Below are 20,388 nucleotides of genomic sequence, written 5' to 3'. Positions count from 1 at the left end.
ACCCTAACCATCTCAACTAACACGGCCCGTTTCTGAATAATTCGTTTATTCATTAGAGCGTCAGCTTGGTCCATCACCACTTCAAACTTTCACTTTTTTATGCAATAATAAACCCCTCTAAATCTCCATCTCATCATCTACTTTCTCATTTTATTTAATCTATATATTTGAGTAAATTACTTTTTGAGTTACTGTATTTTAGTAGTTTTAAACACTTAAGTTCAAAATCAAAAAGTTCCATGTCAAGAGTCCCTAACTACTCGTTCATAACATTTTGAGTCCAACTCTTTAACTTATACTTTTGAATTTTGATTTTGTACTCAAGTAGTTAAAACAACTAAAAACAGGGACTCGAAACACTATAAAATGAACGCTAGGAACTCAAGACGTCAAAATTTTTGATTTTTGACTCAAGTGGTTATAATTGCACTTATATATTTTGTATAAACTAATTTTTTATCAACTTATTTATTTAATTTTTGTATTTATAAATTTTTTTAAAAAATCATTAAAAATAAATTTAAAAACTAGATAATCTGTTAAAATTAACACACACTTACAACAATTTTAAATAAAAAACCTAACTTGAACCCTAAAATAAAAAATAAACATACTAATAATAAAAAACACACTTAAAAGCTAACAAAAACGTGAACAACTAATAAGAAAAAAAAACACTTAAATGTTGGATTTTTTTTAGGTTAGTGTGAATTTGCTATAGGTTTTTAAAGTGTGATTTTGGTTGATATTTATTGAAATTTAGAATTTAAAAAAAAAAATAAAACTTACTGTTGAAAAAGGTATGAAATTGAAAAAATGTGATTTTTTATTATAAATTTATCATTCAAAAAAGCAAGCGGGACCCACCCCACAACTGCCGCTCGAGCGGACTTGGACACCACTGGACCGCCTAGTCACCACCTCTCCAACAAGCCCCCCGTCTGTTCCATGTGGTTTGTTGAGCGGAGCATCATAGCGAACCGACCGTTATGGGTACTCGTACGACTAGTAGGAAACCCACATGATGCGGCGGCGGGAACTTATAACGCGGTACAGTGGCGGAACTAGAACATTAACTCAGGGTATCCCAAAAAAAAAATTTCACCGTGCAATCTTATAATATTAAAAAAACGACAATAAACGAGCCGAGTCGAACCAAACCAGGGTGGGCTCAGACTCGGCTCATTTGAAAATCGAATCGAGCCGAGCCAGCTTATTTTTCTTAGAGAGTTGGAAAGTTGTGCTCAGGCTCGGCTTGTCAAAAGCTCGAGCCAGCTCGTGGCTCGTTGAGCCGGCTCATTTCTTTAAAAAATTATATTTTTGTATCTTTTTACACATAATGATATACATAAAACCAAAAAACAATCAATAGAACATTATTTAGACTAATAGAACAGTAATTTTGTGCAAACTATATATAAACGAATAAGAAAAGATTATATGGTACTTACCCTAATATATATATATATAATTTTTTTAAATCAATATTATTAGTTATGTGTAGCTTAACAATCTATTTCTTTGGATAAAAAAATTAACCATGTTACTAATTAAACATTTCTTAAATATATTAGAATACACAAACATATATAATTTGAGTTTAATTTGAACGAGCGAGCTAATGAGCCAACTATCGAGCGAGCGACGAATCGAACCTACCTTGGCTCGGGCTTGGCTCGTTTACAAACCGAGCCGAGCCAGCTCGTTTAAAACCGAGCTGACTTCGAACCGAGCTTTTTTCGAACTTTTTTCGAGCGAACCACGAGCCACAGACTTTTCAATTGATTGGTATCCTCGTAGTTGTGCCTTGCCGTGCATTAAAACTTCAGGGCAATTGGGCAATTATTTACAATCTTTTATTATTTTGGGCTAACATATTGGGCAATTGGGCTTATTATTTATGATCTTCAATTGATTTGGGCTAACATATTGGGCAATTGAGATTTGGGCTTATTATTTTCAAATGATTCGAGCTTACAAACTTTTTTTAGGAGTGTCCTCGTAGTTATTCAGGGGTATTTTTGGTATAAAAACCGAAAAAAAAAATTATTTTACGCTACCAATAAAAGGTTGAGCCGTAGCCCGTGCTACGGCTCAATATACATAAGTTCCGCCCCTGACGCGGTAACCGTTTTTATAAATTTATTAATCCTCTTGTGATGTATTGTATAGCATATGTAGTAGTTTTCCGTTTTTTATAAATTTATTAGTCGTCTTGTGATGTATAGTATGGCATGTCTAGTAGTTTTCCTATGCGTATAACATTTCTCGCAATTTCTCTTTATCGTAATCATATGTGCTAGGTTCAGTCGTTGATTTTCTTGACCCAACTAAAATGGTCTTATCTTTCACTGACTAAAGAATAGTCTCTCATAATTTGTCTCGGTTCCAACGTGTTTGTTTTAGAGACCGACAAATAGTTTTCGATACCATTTTTATTCAATCCCAAATATGTATTTGTAGACCCTAATATATCTCTATTTAGGACTAAAACCATTCTCCGATACAATGTCGTATGTCCCTAATATTTTACAAATAAAAATAGAAATCTAGCCTTAAAAATACATACAGATTTACAAAATATTATAGATTGTACAAATGTAACAAACATTTTGCTCATATCATTGATATATGGCTGCATTAGAAGGGGAAGCGTGTGTGTAAAAGCATGTAGAGGCAGACGCGTGGGCAAAACAACGAACGATCGGTGTTACCGACCGTTAGAATATTGTTCCCAAACTTCAAAATTTAATAGATTGTGATAATGATAATTAGGTACGGCTGGATGTACTTTGACTTGCTTGCGCAATATTTCACCCACTACGGGTCTCCTTGACCATTAACTGTCCTGTTGTTTCCTTAAAAACCAAATGTTAATGTTGAAAGTAAACGCTTTTACTTCACCTTCTATTTTTTGATGTATTAGATAAACATAAGCTTTGGCAATGTGGGGTAGCCCGTAGTGTCACACCCCCAAATTCCACTTCGCGGAGTAACATCCGCTTGAGGGCGTGACGGACCAGGATCCAGCCACCAATTATACTGGGCGTGGATTTAATAGTAAAAATGTTCACCGACCACAATAGTTAGCATCCATAATAGTTTAAAGTTTCAAAAGTTCAAGTTCGAATCATAGTTTAAGTAAACAGCGGAAGCATAATTCAAATAGTTTTAAAACAAGTTCACAGTTCAAGATGATTTAAAACCCAACACACGGGTTTTGACGACCACTACACGTCCCCAAGCTGCGAGCTCCTGAGTCACTGATTACCTGCAAAGCATGCAGTAAGGTGTCAACAATAATGTTGAGCGAGTTCACGAGTTGTCCAGTTTTTAATTACCAAAAACTTATTTTACCAGTTAATCTATCCGTTTATACATGCCAAGGGGAGCTACCCCAAAAGTAAGCGACTAAACTGTTTTTCCAATACCGAATACTAAGTTAACCCCGCGTTTCCGCCGTGCCCCGTTTGTCAATGTTCTATCATCATTGACGGTTGTCAGAGTCTATTAGTTCACGCCCGTTCCCAGTAACAAGGGTCGGTGTGAGGCTGGTTAGACCTAAATAGCGCTATCAACTAATAACCCGTTCGCCAGACCCCGGCGACTAATCGGTATTAAGTAGTAGGGACTTGAGTGATAGAGTTTCGTTTAGTGTTGCTCGTTGCATTCCGTATAAACAGTAATTAACTAAGAGTTCCCAGTAACAAGGGAAGAAAAGTAAGTTTGTCTTTAGTTCCGTTTCCCAAACCACCGGGAACGCATGCTTTAAGTTGTGAACTCACCTTGGGTTGCTCGGTAGATTATTTACTCGGTCAATCACGTTGGTCACCACGTCCTAGCATGGTTACCATTATAGGTCAGGTTTGGGGTACAAGTAATCACGTATATCCTACATGTATCTAACACATAAGATGCATGCAGTTGCCATATAAGTTATTGGGCCTGCTCTAATAACTACACGGTTACACAGTAACAGTTAACACATTATCCAGCAAAACACATAGTCCGATCATAACGCATTGTGGCCCAATAACCCAGGTAGGCAGCCCAGTCGAGACAAGGTGGTCTCGACTCGAGAACACGCGGTCTCGAGTCGCAACCAAGAGATTTCGAGTGATCACATTTTGGTCTCGAGTGGTGCCGGTCAGGAGTCGCAACCTCAGAGGTCTCGAGTCCAGTCTCGAGTCGAGATCATGAAGTCTCAAGTCGAGACCTTGCCGGTCTCGAGTCCCTGAAGTCCGTCTCGAGTTGCCATGAGGTGATCTCGAGTCGCAACCGAGGGTCCCGACTCGCAACCACGGATACGTGCACAAGAATCCTTCTAGAACCTGCTCCAAACGTACTATCCAATAGAATTTCATATTTGTGATACTGTGTACTAACCAATTAAATTGCACAAACATGTTTTATTGTCTAATTCTCACACAAAACAGATCAAACATGGCATATTCAAATATTTTTCATGATCTTCAAGTAGTTCATCATGCATTCAAACATTTCTTATGATCTTCATCAGTAACCTAAAGCATATCGAAATAAGCTTTCACTACTACAACAAGCACACCATGCATTTCATGAGTAATAACATGTAATGTCTCATTCTTTTTATCAAGAACATTCATGTGCATATTCATAAATCTTTCAATAGTCATGCATATCATTCTGTCTACATCCTATTATTCAAAGATCACCTTGTAAATCATCCAAACCACTCGCAAACAAGCAAACAAGCATCTTTAACACACATTGTCGTTAATCAAATAGAACATACTAACCGATTGATGTTCGGATGCAAGGGTGTGGGGGAAACAGTTGAGAGGGGGCTCTCGAGTGATGAATACAAGCTAGATCCCGAGCTCCAAGCTGCCGCTTATCGGATCCGAGAGGATGGAGGGAGTTGGTTAGTGAAGTTTTAGGGTTTTCTAGAGAGAGAGGAAGCTAGGAGGAGTGAGAGGGTGTGAGAGTGAGAGAATGATTGTTGATCAAGAGGGGGTAAGCTGGCTTAAAGCAAAGGTTTTATAGCTCATTCAAGGCCATGCACCCTAATGGGTTTTCGAGTGGGTTGCGGCCCCAACCGACCCATTCGCTCACTGTTCACTCGAGACTGGGCGGTCTCGAGTCGGGTCCTTGGGATCTCGGTTCACAGTATTTATACACACATTGCCACATATATACATATATATATATATATTTACATATATACTACCCATATACAAGGATCACACATAGTGCATCAAAGTAACACGCAACTTTCATTTAATAACGTATATACACATAATGATATTACAAGATAATACTCGGGAAATCCTAGAGTGTCACATTATCCCCAAGTTTTAGGAACTTTCGTCCCGAAAGTTAAGGCAGCCACTGACAAGCTAGTGTAAGTGAGAGTGTTTCAACGGAGTGTCACATCATCCCCCCGTTAGTTTGGAATTTCGTCCCGAAATTCGGTGGTAGCTTCAGTGCTGGAGGTTTCGTTTGGGAACAGCTGGGGATATTTGTGCTTCATCTGGTCTTCCCGCTCCCAGGTAAACTCTGGGCCACGTCGTGAGTTCCAACGAACTCGCACGAAAGGTATTTGGCTACGTTTGAGGGTTTTGATCTCTCGATCCGTGATCTCAATCGGTTCCTCAGTAAAGTGTAGCTGTTCGTCAATGGTGAGTTCCTTGAAAGGAATTACTAGCGTTTCATCTGACAGACACTTCTTCAGATTAGATACGTGAAATACGTTGTGCACCGCACTCAGTTCTTCAGGCAGATTCAATCTATAAGCCACCTTACCGATTTTCTCGGTAATTTCGAATGGTCCGACGTATCGCGGATTAAGCTTGCCCCGTTTACCAAAACGAACCACACCCTTCCAGGGTGAGACTTTAAGTAAAACCCGGTCACCGACCTGGAATTCTAGCGGCTTCCTACGCTTACCAGCGTAGCTTTTCTGACGGTCACGAGCTGCCGCCATGCGTTGTCTGATCTGGGCAATTTTTTCCGTTGTGTCTACCACTAGTTCTGGGCCTGTGATCTGGCTGTCACCAACTTCCGCCCAGCAAAGAGGTGATCGGCATTTACGACCGTACAATGCCTCGAAAGGTGCTGCCTGAATGCTAGAGTGGTAGCTGTTGTTATACGAGAATTCTACTAGCGGTAGCTGCTTCTCCCAATTCTTGCCAAAATCGATCACACATGCCCTAAGCATGTCTTCTAGGGTTTGGATGGTGCGTTCAGACTGCCCATCCGTTTGTGGGTGATAAGCGGTGCTCATGTCCAACCGTGATCCAAAGGATTTGTGCATAGCTTGCCACAACTCCGAAGTAAAACGAGCGTCTCGGTCGGAAATAATGGAGGTTGGCACCCCGTGCCTCGAAACCACTTCCTTTAAGTACACGTCTGCCAAGGTAGAAAACTTATATGTTTCCTTAATGGCCAAAAAGTGTGCAGACTTGGTCAATCGGTCTACTATCACCCAAATAGTGTCATTCCCGCGTTGGGATCTGGGTAGGCCAGTGACGAAACCCATGGAAATTTGCTCCCATTTCCACTTCGGGATTTCTGGTTGTTGGAGTAGGCCTGCTGGTTTCTGGTACTCTGTCTTGACTCTTGCGCAAGTCAAGCATTTGCTGACATATGTTGCTATGTGGGCCTTCATACCAGGCCACCAATATGTAGTCCTTAAGTCATGGTACATCTTATCCGAGCCAGGATGTACTGAGTAACGGGACTTATGAGCCTCGTCCATCACGAGCTCACGTAGGTCTCCATAGAGTGGCACCCAAATGCGCCCTGTTACATAGTAAGCGCCATCTTCTTTTTGTTCTAATCGCTGCCGCGATCCTCGCAGGGACTCACCTCTGATGTTCTCCGGTTTCAGTGCTTCAACCTGAGCATTTCGAATCTGAGTAGGGAGGTTAGACTGGATGGTAAGTTGTAGTGCTCGCACGCGCTTGGGCGTAGTGTCTTTTCGGCTGAGGGCGTCTGCCACGACATTGGCCTTGCCCTGATGGTACTTGATGGCGCATTCGTAATCATTCAAGAGTTCGACCCATCGACGTTGTCGCATGTTTAATTCCTTTTGCTTGAAGATATGTTCGAGACTCCTGTGATCGGTGTAAATGGTGCACCTGGTACCGTACAGGTAATGTCTCCATATCTTAAGGGCAAAAACCACTGCTCCCAGTTCCAGGTCGTGCGTAGTGTAGTTTCTTTCGTGAGTCTTAAGTTGTCGAGAAGCGTAGGCAATAACTTTCTCACGTTGCATTAACACGCAACCAAGTCCATGAATAAACGCATCGCAGTAAACCACGAAGTCGTCAGTGCCTTCAGGTAACGAGAGAATAGGAGCGCTACAAAGGTTATCCTTTAGCTTTTGAAAAGCGAACTCCTGAGCTTCATTCCACTTGTAAGCAATACCTTTCTGAGTAAGAGTCGTGAGGGGTTGAGCAATCTTCGAGAACCCCTGGATGAATCTGCGGTAGTATCCTGCCAATCCCAAGAATTGACGAACTTCGGTCGGAGTCTTAGGCGTAGGCCAATTCTTTATAGAGTCGATCTTAGCTGGGTCGACGTGAATTCCGTCCTTATTGACCACGTGTCCAAGAAAATGGACCTCTCGAAGCCAGAAGTCACATTTCGAGAACTTGGCGTACGGTTGCTCATTGCGAAGGAGTTCGAGAATAAGACGCAGGTGTTGCTCATGCTCCTCTTGATTTTTCGAGTAGATCAGGATATCGTCGATAAACACAATCACGAACTTGTCAAGGTAAGGCTTGCACACTCGGTTCATGAGATCCATGAATACCGCAGGCGCGTTGGTCATTCCAAATGGCATGACGAGGAATTCATAATGACCATAGCGAGTTCTGAAAGCAGTATTGGAGATATCTTCATTACGGACTCTCAATTGATGATAACCTGATCGCAGGTCAATCTTAGAGTAGTAGCTTGATCCTTGCAACTGATCGAATAGGTCGTCGATGCGCGGGATAGGGTAACGATTCTTGATGGTAACCTTGTTCAACTCACGATAGTCGATGCACATTCGGAACGTGCCATCCTTCTTCTTAACAAAGAGTACTGGCGCTCCCCAGGGTGATGAACTAGGGCGGATAAATCCTTTATCCAATAGTTCCTGCAATTGCGTAGAGAGTTCCTTCAGTTCTGCAGGGGCTAGACGATAAGGCGCACGAGCTATGGGTGCTGCTCCGGGAGCTAGCTCGATTTGGAATTCGACCTGACGGTGGGGAGGGAGTCCAGGTAGTTCCTCAGGAAATACCTCAGGGTAGTCACGCACTACTGGAAAATCTTCAATCCTCTTTTCCTTCTCCTGAGTGTTGGTAACAAGTGCTAAGATGGCGGCGTGCCCTTTTCGTAAACATTTCTGGGCTTTTAAGAATGAGATGATGCATGTGACTTCTCCGCCTTTGTCACCTTGAACGATGAGGGGTTTGCCAGAACGGCGAGGAATACGAACCGCTTTCTCTTGACAGAGGATCTCAGCGCGATGTTTGGATAACCAATCCATACCAATGACGACGTCAAAGCTTCCAAGTTTGATAGGGAAAAGATCGATACTAAACGTCTGACCAGACAATTCTAGTTTGCAGTCGTGGATCACGTGCGAGGCCTCGATGTTTCTACCATTAGCTAACTCGGCGATATGCTTAGAACTTAATAACGCAGGCAGGTGCGTAAGTTTCTTACTAATACGAAGGGATACATAACTAGCATCGGCTCCGGAATCAAACAATACAGAAACATAACGATCATCGAGTAGGAACTTACCCGCCACAACGTTGGGGTCATTCCTTGCTTCTCCAGCTCCAATCACAAAAGCTCTTCCTCTTGCACCATTCCCAGCATTGTTGTTGTTTTGATCGTTGTTTCCAGCTCCCTGGTTGTTGTTGCGGTTCTGGTTCAGTTCAGGGCAATCCCTTCGCATGTGCCCCGTTGCTCCACACTTATAGCATACACGATTGTTTCCTGGCTGTTGCTGTTGTTGGTTTTGTCTAGCCGGAAACTGGCTGCTGCAGTCTTTGGCTTCATGCCCCATTTTGTTGCATCGCTGGCACTGGCCTTTGTTACATGCCCCACTGTGGTGCCGGTTACACTTGTTGCATTTGGGGTGGTTCCCCCGATAGCCACCCTGTTGCTGTGGGCCCTTGTTGTTCTCAGTTTTCCTTTGCTGGGCTGGGGCCTGAGTAGAGTTAGCATCCTTGCCCTGATTTCCATCCCACTTTCGTTTGCCATCACTAGAAGTTCCTTCCGTAACACTGATCCTCTTGGGCAACTTGCCCTCCTCCACAGCCTGGTTGGTGAGCTTGTGGGCAAGACGAACCACGGGCTGTATGGTATCGAGGTTGGCCGAAGTCACATGGCTCCGGATTTCTGGGACCAAACCTTTGATGTACAATTCGATCCTTCGATACATAGGTCGGGACATGTTTGGGCAAAGTGCAGCATAGTCGTTGGACAGCTTGGTGTAGGTCTCAATCTCTGACCCAACCATCTTGAGACCATAGTACTCGTCCTCGAGTTTGTGGATGTCATCCCTGTGACAATACTCTTCCTTGATCATATCCTTGAAATCTTCCCATGCAGTAGCGTTAGCAGTCTCCAAACCAAGCATTTGAATTTGCGCCTTCCACCACGAAAGCGCGCTTCCCTCAAGGGTACCAGTAGCAAACTTCACCCAATTAGCAGGGGGACATTCGCAGACAGCAAAGACATCTTCCACCTTCTCGATCCAGTGCAGAAGACCTATGGCACCCTCAGTGCCATTGAAAGGAAGAGGCTTGCAATCCATGAAGGTCTTGAAAGTACAAACACGTGGTTGCACAGGCGCATGCTGACCTGTTGTGAGAAGTGAAGCGAAATAGGTTTAGGGGTGAAAAGACGATGTGGCGGTAGGATCTAAACATCCTAAGATAACGAGTTTACCTCCAGGGTGAGCTGCGAAAGCTGTAGCCACCGTGTTGATCAGGTTAGTGAACTGAGCCTGAGTCATGTTAACGTTTCCTCTTCCGCGTCCACTCATTGTCTTCATAACCAGAAAACATAGTGTGAGTGTGATGTCGTAGTATAGCGAGAGTGAGATAGAAGAGGGAGGTGTATCTATCTAAATAGGCATACTAGTACGTATAGCAGAAAAGAACAGGAAGCATAAAGCAAGCACACCAGTAAATACTAGTCCGAGCTATGAGGTCTAATGGGTTGAGTCTTGCACTTGGAGTGTAGTGTCGTCACGAGTCACGGGTTATAGTCTGGTTTTTCTCAAAAAGATTTCCCCCTTTTTAAAACCAAGTTCACTATAACCAATGGCTCTGATACCAATCTGTCACACCCCCAAATTCCACTTCGCGGAGTAACATCCGCTTGAGGGCGTGACGGACCAGGATCCAGCCACCAATTATACTGAGCGTGGATTTAATAGTAAAAATGTTCACCGACCACAATAGTTAGCATCCATAATAGTTTAAAGTTTCAAAAGTTCAAGTTCGAATCATAGTTTAAGTAAACAGCGGAAGCATAATTCAAATAGTTTTAAAACAAGTTCACAGTTCAAGATGATTTAAAACCCAACACACGGGTTTTGACGACCACTACACGTCCCCAAGCTGCGAGCTCCTGAGTCACTGATTACCTGCAAAGCATGCAGTAAGGTGTCAACAATAATGTTGAGCGAGTTCACGAGTTGTCCAGTTTTTAATTACCAAAAACTTATTTTACCAGTTAATCTATCCGTTTATACATGCCAAGGGGAGCTACCCCAAAAGTAAGCGACTAAACTGTTTTTCCAATACCAAATACTAAGTCAACCCCGCGTTTCCGCCGTGCCCCGTTTGTCAATGTTCTATCATCATTGACGGTTGTCAGAGTCTATTAGTTCACGCCCGTTCCCAGTAACAAGGGTCGGTGTGAGGCTGGTTAGACCTAAATAGCGCTATCAACTAATAACCCGTTCGCCAGACCCCGACGACTAATCGGTATTAAGTAGTAGGGACTTGAGTGATAGAGTTTCGTTTAGTGTTGCTCGTTGCATTCCGTATAAACAGTAATTAACTAAGAGTTCCCAGTAACAAGGGAAGAAAAGTAAGTTTGTCTTTAGTTCCGTTTCCCAAACCACCGGGAACGCATGCTTTAAGTTGTGAACTCACCTTGGGTAGCTCGGTAGATTATTTACTCGGTCAATCACGTTGGTCACCATGTCCTAGCATGGTTACCATTATAGGTCAGGTTCGGGGTACAAGTAATCACGTATATCCTACATGTATCTAACACATAAGATGCATGCAGTTGCCATATAAGTTATTGGGCCTGCTCTAATAACTACACGGTTACACAGTAACAGTTAACACATTATCCAGCAAAACACATAGTCCGATCATAACGCATTGTGGCCCAATAACCCAGGTAGGCAGCCCAGTCGAGACAAGGTGGTCTCGACTCGAGAACACGCGGTCTCGAGTCGCAACCAAGAGATTTCGAGTGATCACATTTTGGTCTCGAGTGGTGCCGGTCAGGAGTCGCAACCTCAGAGGTCTCGAGTCCAGTCTCGAGTCGAGATCATGAAGTCTCAAGTCGAGACCTTGCCGGTCTCGAGTCCCTGAAGTCCGTCTCGAGTTGCCATGAGGTGATCTCGAGTCGCAACCGAGGGTCCCGACTCGCAACCCCGAATACGTGCACAAGAATCCTTCTAGAACCTGCTCCAAACGTACTATCCAATAGAATTTCATATTTGTGATAATGTGTACTAACCAATTAAATTGCACAAACATGTTTTATTGTCTAATTCTCACACAAAACAGATCAAACATGGCATATTCAAATATTTTTCATGATCTTCAAGTAGTTCATCATGCATTCAAACATTTCTTATGATCTTCATCAGTAACCTAAAGCATATCGAAATAAGCTTTCACTACTACAACAAGCACACCATGCATTTCATGAGTAATAACATGTAATGTCTCATTCTTTTTATCAAGAACATTCATGTGCATATTCATAAATCTTTCAATAGTCATGCATATCATTCTCTCTACATCCTATTATTCAAAGATCACCTTGTAAATCATCCAAACCACTCGCAAACAAGCAAACAAGCATCTTTAACACACATTATCGTTAATCAAATAGAACATACTAACCGATTGATGTTCGGATGCAAGGGTGTGGGGGAAACAGTTGAGAGGGGGCTCTCGAGTGATGAATACAAGCTAGATCCCGAGCTCCAAGCTGCCGCTTATCGGATCCGAGAGGATGGAGGGAGTTGGTTAGTGAAGTTTTTAGGGTTTTCTAGAGAGAGAGGAAGCTAGGAGGAGTGAGAGGGTGTGAGAGTGAGAGAATGATTGTTGATCAAGAGGGGGTAAGTTGGCTTAAAGCAAAGGTTTTATAGCTCATTCAAGGCCATGCACCCTAATGGGTTTTCGAGTGGGTTGCGGCCCCAACCGGCCCATTCGCTCACTGTTCACTCGAGACTGGGCGGTCTCGAGTCGGGTCCTTGGGATCTCGGTTCACAGTATTTATACACACATTGCCACATATATACATATATATATATATATATTTACATATATACTACCCATATACAAGGATCACACATGGTGCATCAAAGTAACACGCAACTTTCATTTAATAACGTATATACACATAATGATATTACAAGATAATACTCGGGAAATCCTAGAGTGTCACACGTAGCTCATTTGGTAGAGACATTTACCACTTAAAGGGGAGGTCCTAGTTTCAAATCTAGGCAAATAGATTATTTAAGGAATATTGGAGAAATGTAAAGTATGAATAACATTTGTCATTATTAGAAAAGATAAAAACATAAAGCTTGAAGCCTAATAATGAAATCAAATTGTATGATATTTTGGTATCTGACATAGGTGGAGACGTGGAGTCTGATCCACTTAGTCCAATTCACCTCACACCATTAGCTTAAGAAAAACCGGCTCTTGAACTGAAACTGAAAAATACCGCAGAACCAGACATGGAGGAACCGGTTATGGAACCGACCCACCAGTCGAGTATACATCAGGTTGTAACCCCAAGCTTTAAAACGGGTTCCAACTCTGATAATACATCACCTGAACCAGTTAAAACTCGGAAAAACCTCGAAATTAGAAACCGAATCCGTAACTTCTCTCTTCAAAAACCAGTAAGTTATTATAAGTTTTCTTTTTACCTGTTACTCCGTTTCAAGTAAACAAACAATGAATCGGATCAAAATTTTAAAACAAAATTTGTTTATAATTTTAGATACAGTGATAATTGACCTTGTAACTAAAACCATTTATATTAAAAAAAAAAAATACAATTAACTAACTTTCCTGAAAACTTTCATTAATTAAGTCACTAGCTTTCCAAAATGTGATTTAAGACATGTTACCTTTTTTGAATATGAAAGTATGGTCGGTAATTTAAAACAAGTTAGTTGTAACCTTGTTTATATAATATAATCAGAATTTTTCAATATTAAGAATTTTTTAATTTTTATATTAATCATTACTCGTTAGTATATTGGTTCTTGTTCTATTTTATTATCAAAACAATTATATATTTAGAATTTTTTAATATTAATTATTAGTATATTGGTTCTTGTTCTATTTATTATCAAAACAATTCCATCACACAAGAAATCAAACACGACAACAAATTTGTTTCTATCACATTCCATTATCCAATCATTCGTATGGTCATTTGCTTGTGTAACATATGACAAAAGAAACGTCCACTAATAATTAAATAAATAAATAAAATATATATATGAATTATCATATAAACAAGATTACTATTAACCTTTGACAATATCATAAAAACACTATCACAAGTCACAACCATGAGAGGATCATTCCGATCCTATCTCCTCTTCCTCCTCCTCCCCCTTCTCCTCGTCCTCCACGAGACCGTCATCCACAACCGCCGCCACCATACCAACAACAACGCGGCGGCTGATGATGACGATCTCGCCCTCGCACTATCCACCAGCTCACGGTGGATAGTTGACGATAGAAAAGGGGGAGAGAGGGTGAAGTTATCATGTGTGAATTGGGTAAGCCACCTCGATGCCGCGGTGGCCGAGGGATTGAGTAAACAACCGGTGGATGTGATATCGAAGAAGATTGTGGAGATGGGTTTCAATTGCGTGAGATTCACGTATCCGTTGTTTTTGTTTACGGATGATAAGTTGGGTTCGATGACAATGAGACAGTCGATGATGAAGTTGGGGTTGTCGGGATCTATTGCTGGAGTTCAAGTCAACAATCCGTTGCTCGTTGACCTTCCTCTTGTTAATGTTTTCCAGGTAAGCAAGCTTATATCATATGAATATTTAAAAGTTATTACATTACATTACATGTTATTATATTAGACAACGTATGAGTTCAAATGTCTTAGTTTGAAATTTTGTATTTATATAAATAAATATACGTATTTGTAAATAAATATACGTATTTGTATTTGTATTTGTATTAATAAGTGCAAAATTTTTGAAATATAAGCCTTGGTGAAAATGAATAAACGTTTAAGATTTGGTATATTATTCTCGCAATAACTTAGTGTTTTATAATGAATATACACGTGTGTGTTAGGCTGTTTAACTCACACTCATTAATCAAGCTTTTAAATTTATATATTGAATTTTCATCACACATTCGTATCACTAGCCTACAAGTCCTTTGTTGTGCGTGTGTATGGTTTGGATCTCTTCAGAACGCTAAAAAGTATAAGAATCTCGAAAAAATTTAAGAACCAATCATTCATATATTTAATAATATTTGCGGGTAGTTTTTATTTTTTACTATATGTAATTTTGTGATTACACACATGTAATCACAAGTTTACATATGTGTAACAACCAAGTTACATATATGTGTAATAACTTATTTATAAATCTGTAATAACCGATATGCATATATGTAATCATAAAATTACATATAATAAATGATAAAACTACCATTAAATAAGGTTAAATATATAAAATAAATAAATAAATATTTTTTTGTTAGAAATCAAGTCTCTTATATTTTTTAGAGTTTTAAAAATAATTTTGATCTATACGTGTGTATACATTATTTTCAATGGAAATAATTTTTCTGATCAAAATCAAATTTATCACAAAAGAAAATTTGATAATTAATAATTAAAAAAAAAAACTTTGTGCACTAGAGCAGAACTTGTCAAAAGTAATAAATTTTTGAAAACGACTCAATATTTATCTATTTTATCAAATTAAAGGTGTGGAAGATGAGAGTATATCAACCTGATTGGTTTTTTTATTATTCTTTTTATAATTAAAATATCAAAATCAAGTTAAAAAGATACATGGCTTGCTAGGAATTATAAAAGCTTTTATTTTCGTATGGTCCATATTTTTTGGAAGAAAGAAAAAATAAAATGTTATAAGAAATGATGTTGTTCAAAGTGCTATAACTAATAAATACGAAGGTGGGTATGTATTATTCATTATTGTATTCTAAATTTAAATAACTTCTTATTCAATGTATTATTTAGATAACTGACAAACAAAATGTCCATCAATATATTAAACCAGGAAGTAGTTTCGAACCTTAATGAGAACAACGTGATGATAATACTAGACAATCATCTAAGCAAGCCCGGATGGTGTTGTAGTGACAATGACGGTAATGGTTTTTTTGGTGACCTCTACTTCGACCCTAAAGTTTGGATCGAGGGTATCAGTCGAGTTGCATCCATGTTCAAAGGTTATAACAATGTCATAGGTATGAGCTTGAGAAACGAACTTCGTGGGCGTAGACAGAATCTCAAAACTTGGTACAAGTATGTATATCTAGTAAAAACATGTTTATGATATTCTTTTCGAATGTTTTTATGGTTTCAAAAATGAAGATTCAAGTGGTCGGGTGCTTCTTTTGTCGTATTAATCAGGTACATGCAAATAGGTGCGGAGAGGGTTCATGCAATGAACCCTAATGTTTTGATTATCATATCCGGTTTGAACTACGACCTAGATTTGTCTTTTCTTCAGACGAATCCTGTAAGTTTATCTTTTAGCAAAAAACTAGTTTTCGAGATCCATTGGTATGGCTTCTCAGATGGAGACGATTGGATCACGGGTAACGCAAACGAAGTATGTGGTCGGGTTATCGACAAAATAGCAAATAATGCATTGTTTTTATTGGACCAAGGTTATCCTTTGTTTGTGAGTGAGTGGGGGGTGGATCAAAGTGGTACAAATGACAATGACAATAGATATCTAAATTGCTTATTGGGTTGGGCCGCTGAAAATGATCTTGATTGGACTTTGTGGACCCTTGTTGGAAGTTATTATTATAGAGAAGGTGTGATTGGGATGGAGGAGACTTATGGGCTTTTGAATTGGAATTGGCGTGAGCTTAGGAATTCAAGTTTTTTGGAAAAGATTTCACCTCTTCAATCTCCTTTTCAAGGTAAATAGAAACTATACACCATCTTTATGGTTTTATATTCTTTTTTCAATGAAAAGCAAGTCGTGTCTCCTTATGTAGCGTTCAACACACTAATCTGTAAACACGACTAGTTTTATACCGTCAACGAGGTTCACTCAAACTTATGTCTTACATGAATTGCAGCACCAGATTCCAACGCACTGGCACATAAAATCATATTTCATCCGTCTACAGGGCTTTGCATGCAATCCCATTCCTCGAGTTTGGGTCCATGTTCCAACGCATTGGAACTCGACTACACACAAGAAAAGATTCTAATAGTGAAGGGTACAAACTATTGTATAGAAGCTAGTGAGATGCATACTCCAGTACGAGTAGGTGTCATGTGTGGCGATGATTCATCAACTAGATGGGAAGCCATTTCAGCATCTAAAATGCACCTTTCATCAACGGACAAGAATGGCAATATTGTTTGCCTTGACATAGATTCCAAAAACAACATTGTTACTAATGATTGTAAATGTTTAAGTAAAGACTACTCGTGTGATCCATCTTCCCAGTGGTTCAAAGTCATCAATAGCACGAGTTTTAATATTGCGCCATCCCCCATTAGTATCTCACAACGTCCTATTTTGGATGGCTCGATTTCATCGAGCTGATACATTTACCATTTTACGCTTACTTACAAAAAACTCTTGTATATAACACATCCACTTAATTTGTGTACTCGAATCTTACTTCGTGTGATCAATATAGGATGCATAATGATATGCAACTTTTTGTTTGTCTTTTTAATCAACGATATGTTTATGGTTAAGAGGATATTTGTGTGTTCTAACCAAATTACTTGTGAGAATTGTAGTTAAGAGGGCATTTGTGTGTTTTAACCAAACTTTTGCGTTGGCAAATTGATGTTAACTCACTCGTATAAAAAGTTAAAGGCGGATGGTTAAAGCTTTATTTAAAACTAACGTGTTTTAAGTGTTGGTTAAGATGGATTGAACCTATTTAGTGAGCGAAATCTAACTTTTTCACCTGAGTATTTAGTGAACATGCAAACCGACTCATGAAATTCAGTTATAGATTTAATTTGATGTGTTTATGGTTTGAGTGTTTGATTTCGATCATACACCCCGTAGAAGCCCATGCATGTGAGTGATTCTAGTGGAAAATGATCAACCTTGATAATATGAGAGGTGTTATCAAGATTGTCTAGATTTGTACATAATAAAATTGCTACTTTTTTTCTTGTTTAGCCTTTAAAAGTTAAACAAGTGGATTGTTATTTTATAAATTGAATCAGCAATTACAAGAAATGATCCTAGAGTGATGATTTTAGTCTTTTACCCAAATGTATATGGCATTCACATGGGATTCGTCATCCATATCCCTATAATCTATGTCAAGATGAAAAAATATTGGTCATGGAATGCTTCATCCATATCCCTATAATTTATCTAAATACACAATTATCTTAGAAACATGTTGTTGAAACACGGAATCACCACCGGGATGATTGGACCGCTTTCTCCATGAGGGTGAAGAATCACATCTTGTTCTTCCTCTTGAACCTAGATCTGCCATGGAGAAGACAAGAAAGTGGAGCTTGTAGAGATGACCGGTAGGGGAAAGAATCCCCTGTTTCCAGTAACAAAAGTGTGGCGGCTCCATATCTTGTGCCCTAATAATGAGGTGAACACCTCTTTATATAGGAGATATGGGCCTCCCCTAACCTCAATGGGCCAGGCCCAGTTAGGGGTTATCTCTACAAGCCCACAACCTGGTGTAGTGTAAACTACAATGCGCTAGGCTTCGCGAGTTAGTACGCAATAATAATAAATATTATATTAAAAGGCGATAAGTAACGGATATGTCCGAACGTTCAGGTTGGGTCTAATACGATACCTCATCACATGTTCATCTATTATTATTAGACTAATGGTCTAGATATAATTAATTTTGAATAGAGGGTATTAAAAATGTAATTTACTCATCTATTATTATTAAACTATATTGTAATCAGGAATTATAACTGAATAATACGATACTTTGATAGATAACTTTGTAGAATAGTAACCAACTTTCAAAAGTGTTCCAATTAGGTCACTCAAGTTTCAAAAATGTTCCAATCAGGTCCTCAATATTCATTCTTCATTAAAATTAGTGGTTTTTTCATTCATTTCATAGGTAAGTGGTGATGTGGTTTTTTGTTTCTTTTTTGTTTCTTTTATTTGATGCTAATGTCGAGTGATGACGTGAATTGTAACTTGTTTTTTTAATTTTTAATGTAATTAAATAATATTTATTTTTATTAAATATATAATTTCATATATTAAAATAATTCGACCTCAGCATCTTATGCTTCATTTTTTTCTTGACACGTGGAAAAAAAGACATGACTCGATTTGAATGTTAAGTTATCTAATTGTGACAAAAACGACACCAGTGACCTAACTAGAACACTTAAAACTTGGTTACTATTCTGTGAAATTGTGACAAAAATGAGACGCGAGTCCCTAAATTTAGTCTTCGATTTAGGGAATGGACTGTCAAATTAAAAAAAAAAAAAAAACCTTATTTTTTTGTGAAGTTATAAGGATGGGGTTGATAGGAATGAGATGTGAATGTTCTTAAATGACATAGTTCAAGTAGTGAAATCTTCTAAAATAAATGGTGTTAATGTGTTGAAAAAAAATAGTCTTTTATAGGGTAGCCTAGCCGATCACATACCACTTGTATGAACAAGAACAACATCCATGTTTTGGTTTGATTTTAGTAGACAACATCCGAGTAGTGTTTTGAATATTTGGTAGGAAATGCCCACCTTTGATAACATTATTCAACATTCTTTATGATAAGAGAATTCGTTTTGCAAGTTCGTTATTACAGGTGGTTACAAAAGATGAGACTAATGACATACAGTGGCGAAGCTCGAGATTTCAGACCGCGGGGTCGAAAACGTATATACCCAAAATATAGAATTTTTTGAGTATATACTATAAAACGTGGGGTTGAAAACGTATATACCAAAAACTTTTATACGAAAACTACATACTCTCCACTATGCTTCGCCAATGATGACATATACAATGCTTAATTTCTCGATGTAGAAGCTACATAGTTGGTAATAGAAACACCCGTCCACAAGAATATCACCCTACGATTGACTAAAGATTCTTACCATCAAAGTCCACCTTCATTTTTAGCTTTAAAACCGACACAAAGACCAACAATTTAAAATGCTACTTGTGAGCTTATGCTTTACCAAGGGGTGGTGTTCCATACGCACCGCAAACCTACCACAGCTCCGTGAAGTCAACATACAGCCTAAGGGTGTAAGGAGTGGTTAAACACTTTGGAGTGGCAAACTAAAAAATTAACCAATGAGAGTGTGCCACGTCAATAATCAGTGAAAAGTGTTTAAACTTTGGTGAAAAATGTTGGCAATGATTTAAACACTTAGTGAAGTGGTAAACTTTTTTTTAAAAAAAAAAGGAAAAAGGTGTGATTGGTTGAGAGATGGCATAGACCCCACCCCACAACACCCTCTCTCCCATACACTCCCTCTCTCTCTCCTGCTCCCTCACTCTCTCTCTTCTTCCCGAGTCGGCAACATGTCACCGATTCGTTTTGTTTGCCGCGTCGCCAAAAGTTCGGCGCCAGTGTTTGCCGATCGGCAAACTGGTTTGCCGCACGTTGCCGAGTCCCACTCCGTATACCCTAACAAACCAACCAGCCTAACAATCAACCGTTGGTGGCGCCGTGTAACCAATTGAGTCGATTTCACCTTTTTAAGGTGATTTTTTTAATCACATTTTATTTTGTATGTCCGCATTCAATTAATTTATGTTTTAATGTAAATTGTCTTGGACAATAAAAATTCAAATCTTCTTACATTTCAAAACGACTAAAACATACCGTATCATTTTTTAACTTACAAAAACAGTATTTTTATTGTTTTATTTTTACTTGGATA

General features: G+C 39.2%; 1 protein-coding gene across 2 annotated transcripts; it reads left to right on the top strand.

Moving 5' to 3' along the window:
* The first annotated feature begins 13,801 nt into the window (after positions 1 to 13,801).
* LOC110871665 (glycosyl hydrolase 5 family protein) lies at positions 13,802 to 17,211 on the top strand. 2 transcript variants are annotated; one of them, XM_035976301.1, is made up of 4 exons: positions 13,802 to 14,308; positions 15,557 to 15,804; positions 15,913 to 16,433; positions 16,647 to 17,211. In XM_035976301.1, the coding sequence occupies exons 1-4, from the start codon at positions 13,844 to 13,846 to the stop codon at positions 17,069 to 17,071; spliced, it is 1,659 nt and encodes a 552-aa protein (XP_035832194.1). In that variant the 5' UTR covers positions 13,802 to 13,843; the 3' UTR covers positions 17,072 to 17,211. The 2 variants fall into 2 exon arrangements, with proteins under 2 accessions (XP_035832194.1, XP_021976076.1); XM_022120384.2 differs by having other exon boundaries at positions 13,804 to 14,308; positions 16,596 to 17,211.
* Positions 17,212 to 20,388: the final 3,177 nt, after the last annotated feature.

Source organism: Helianthus annuus, chromosome 8, assembly GCF_002127325.2.
Source record: "Helianthus annuus cultivar XRQ/B chromosome 8, HanXRQr2.0-SUNRISE, whole genome shotgun sequence".
NCBI lineage: Eukaryota > Viridiplantae > Streptophyta > Magnoliopsida > Asterales > Asteraceae > Helianthus > Helianthus annuus.
This window is presented reverse-complemented; position numbering and strand designations above follow the sequence as displayed.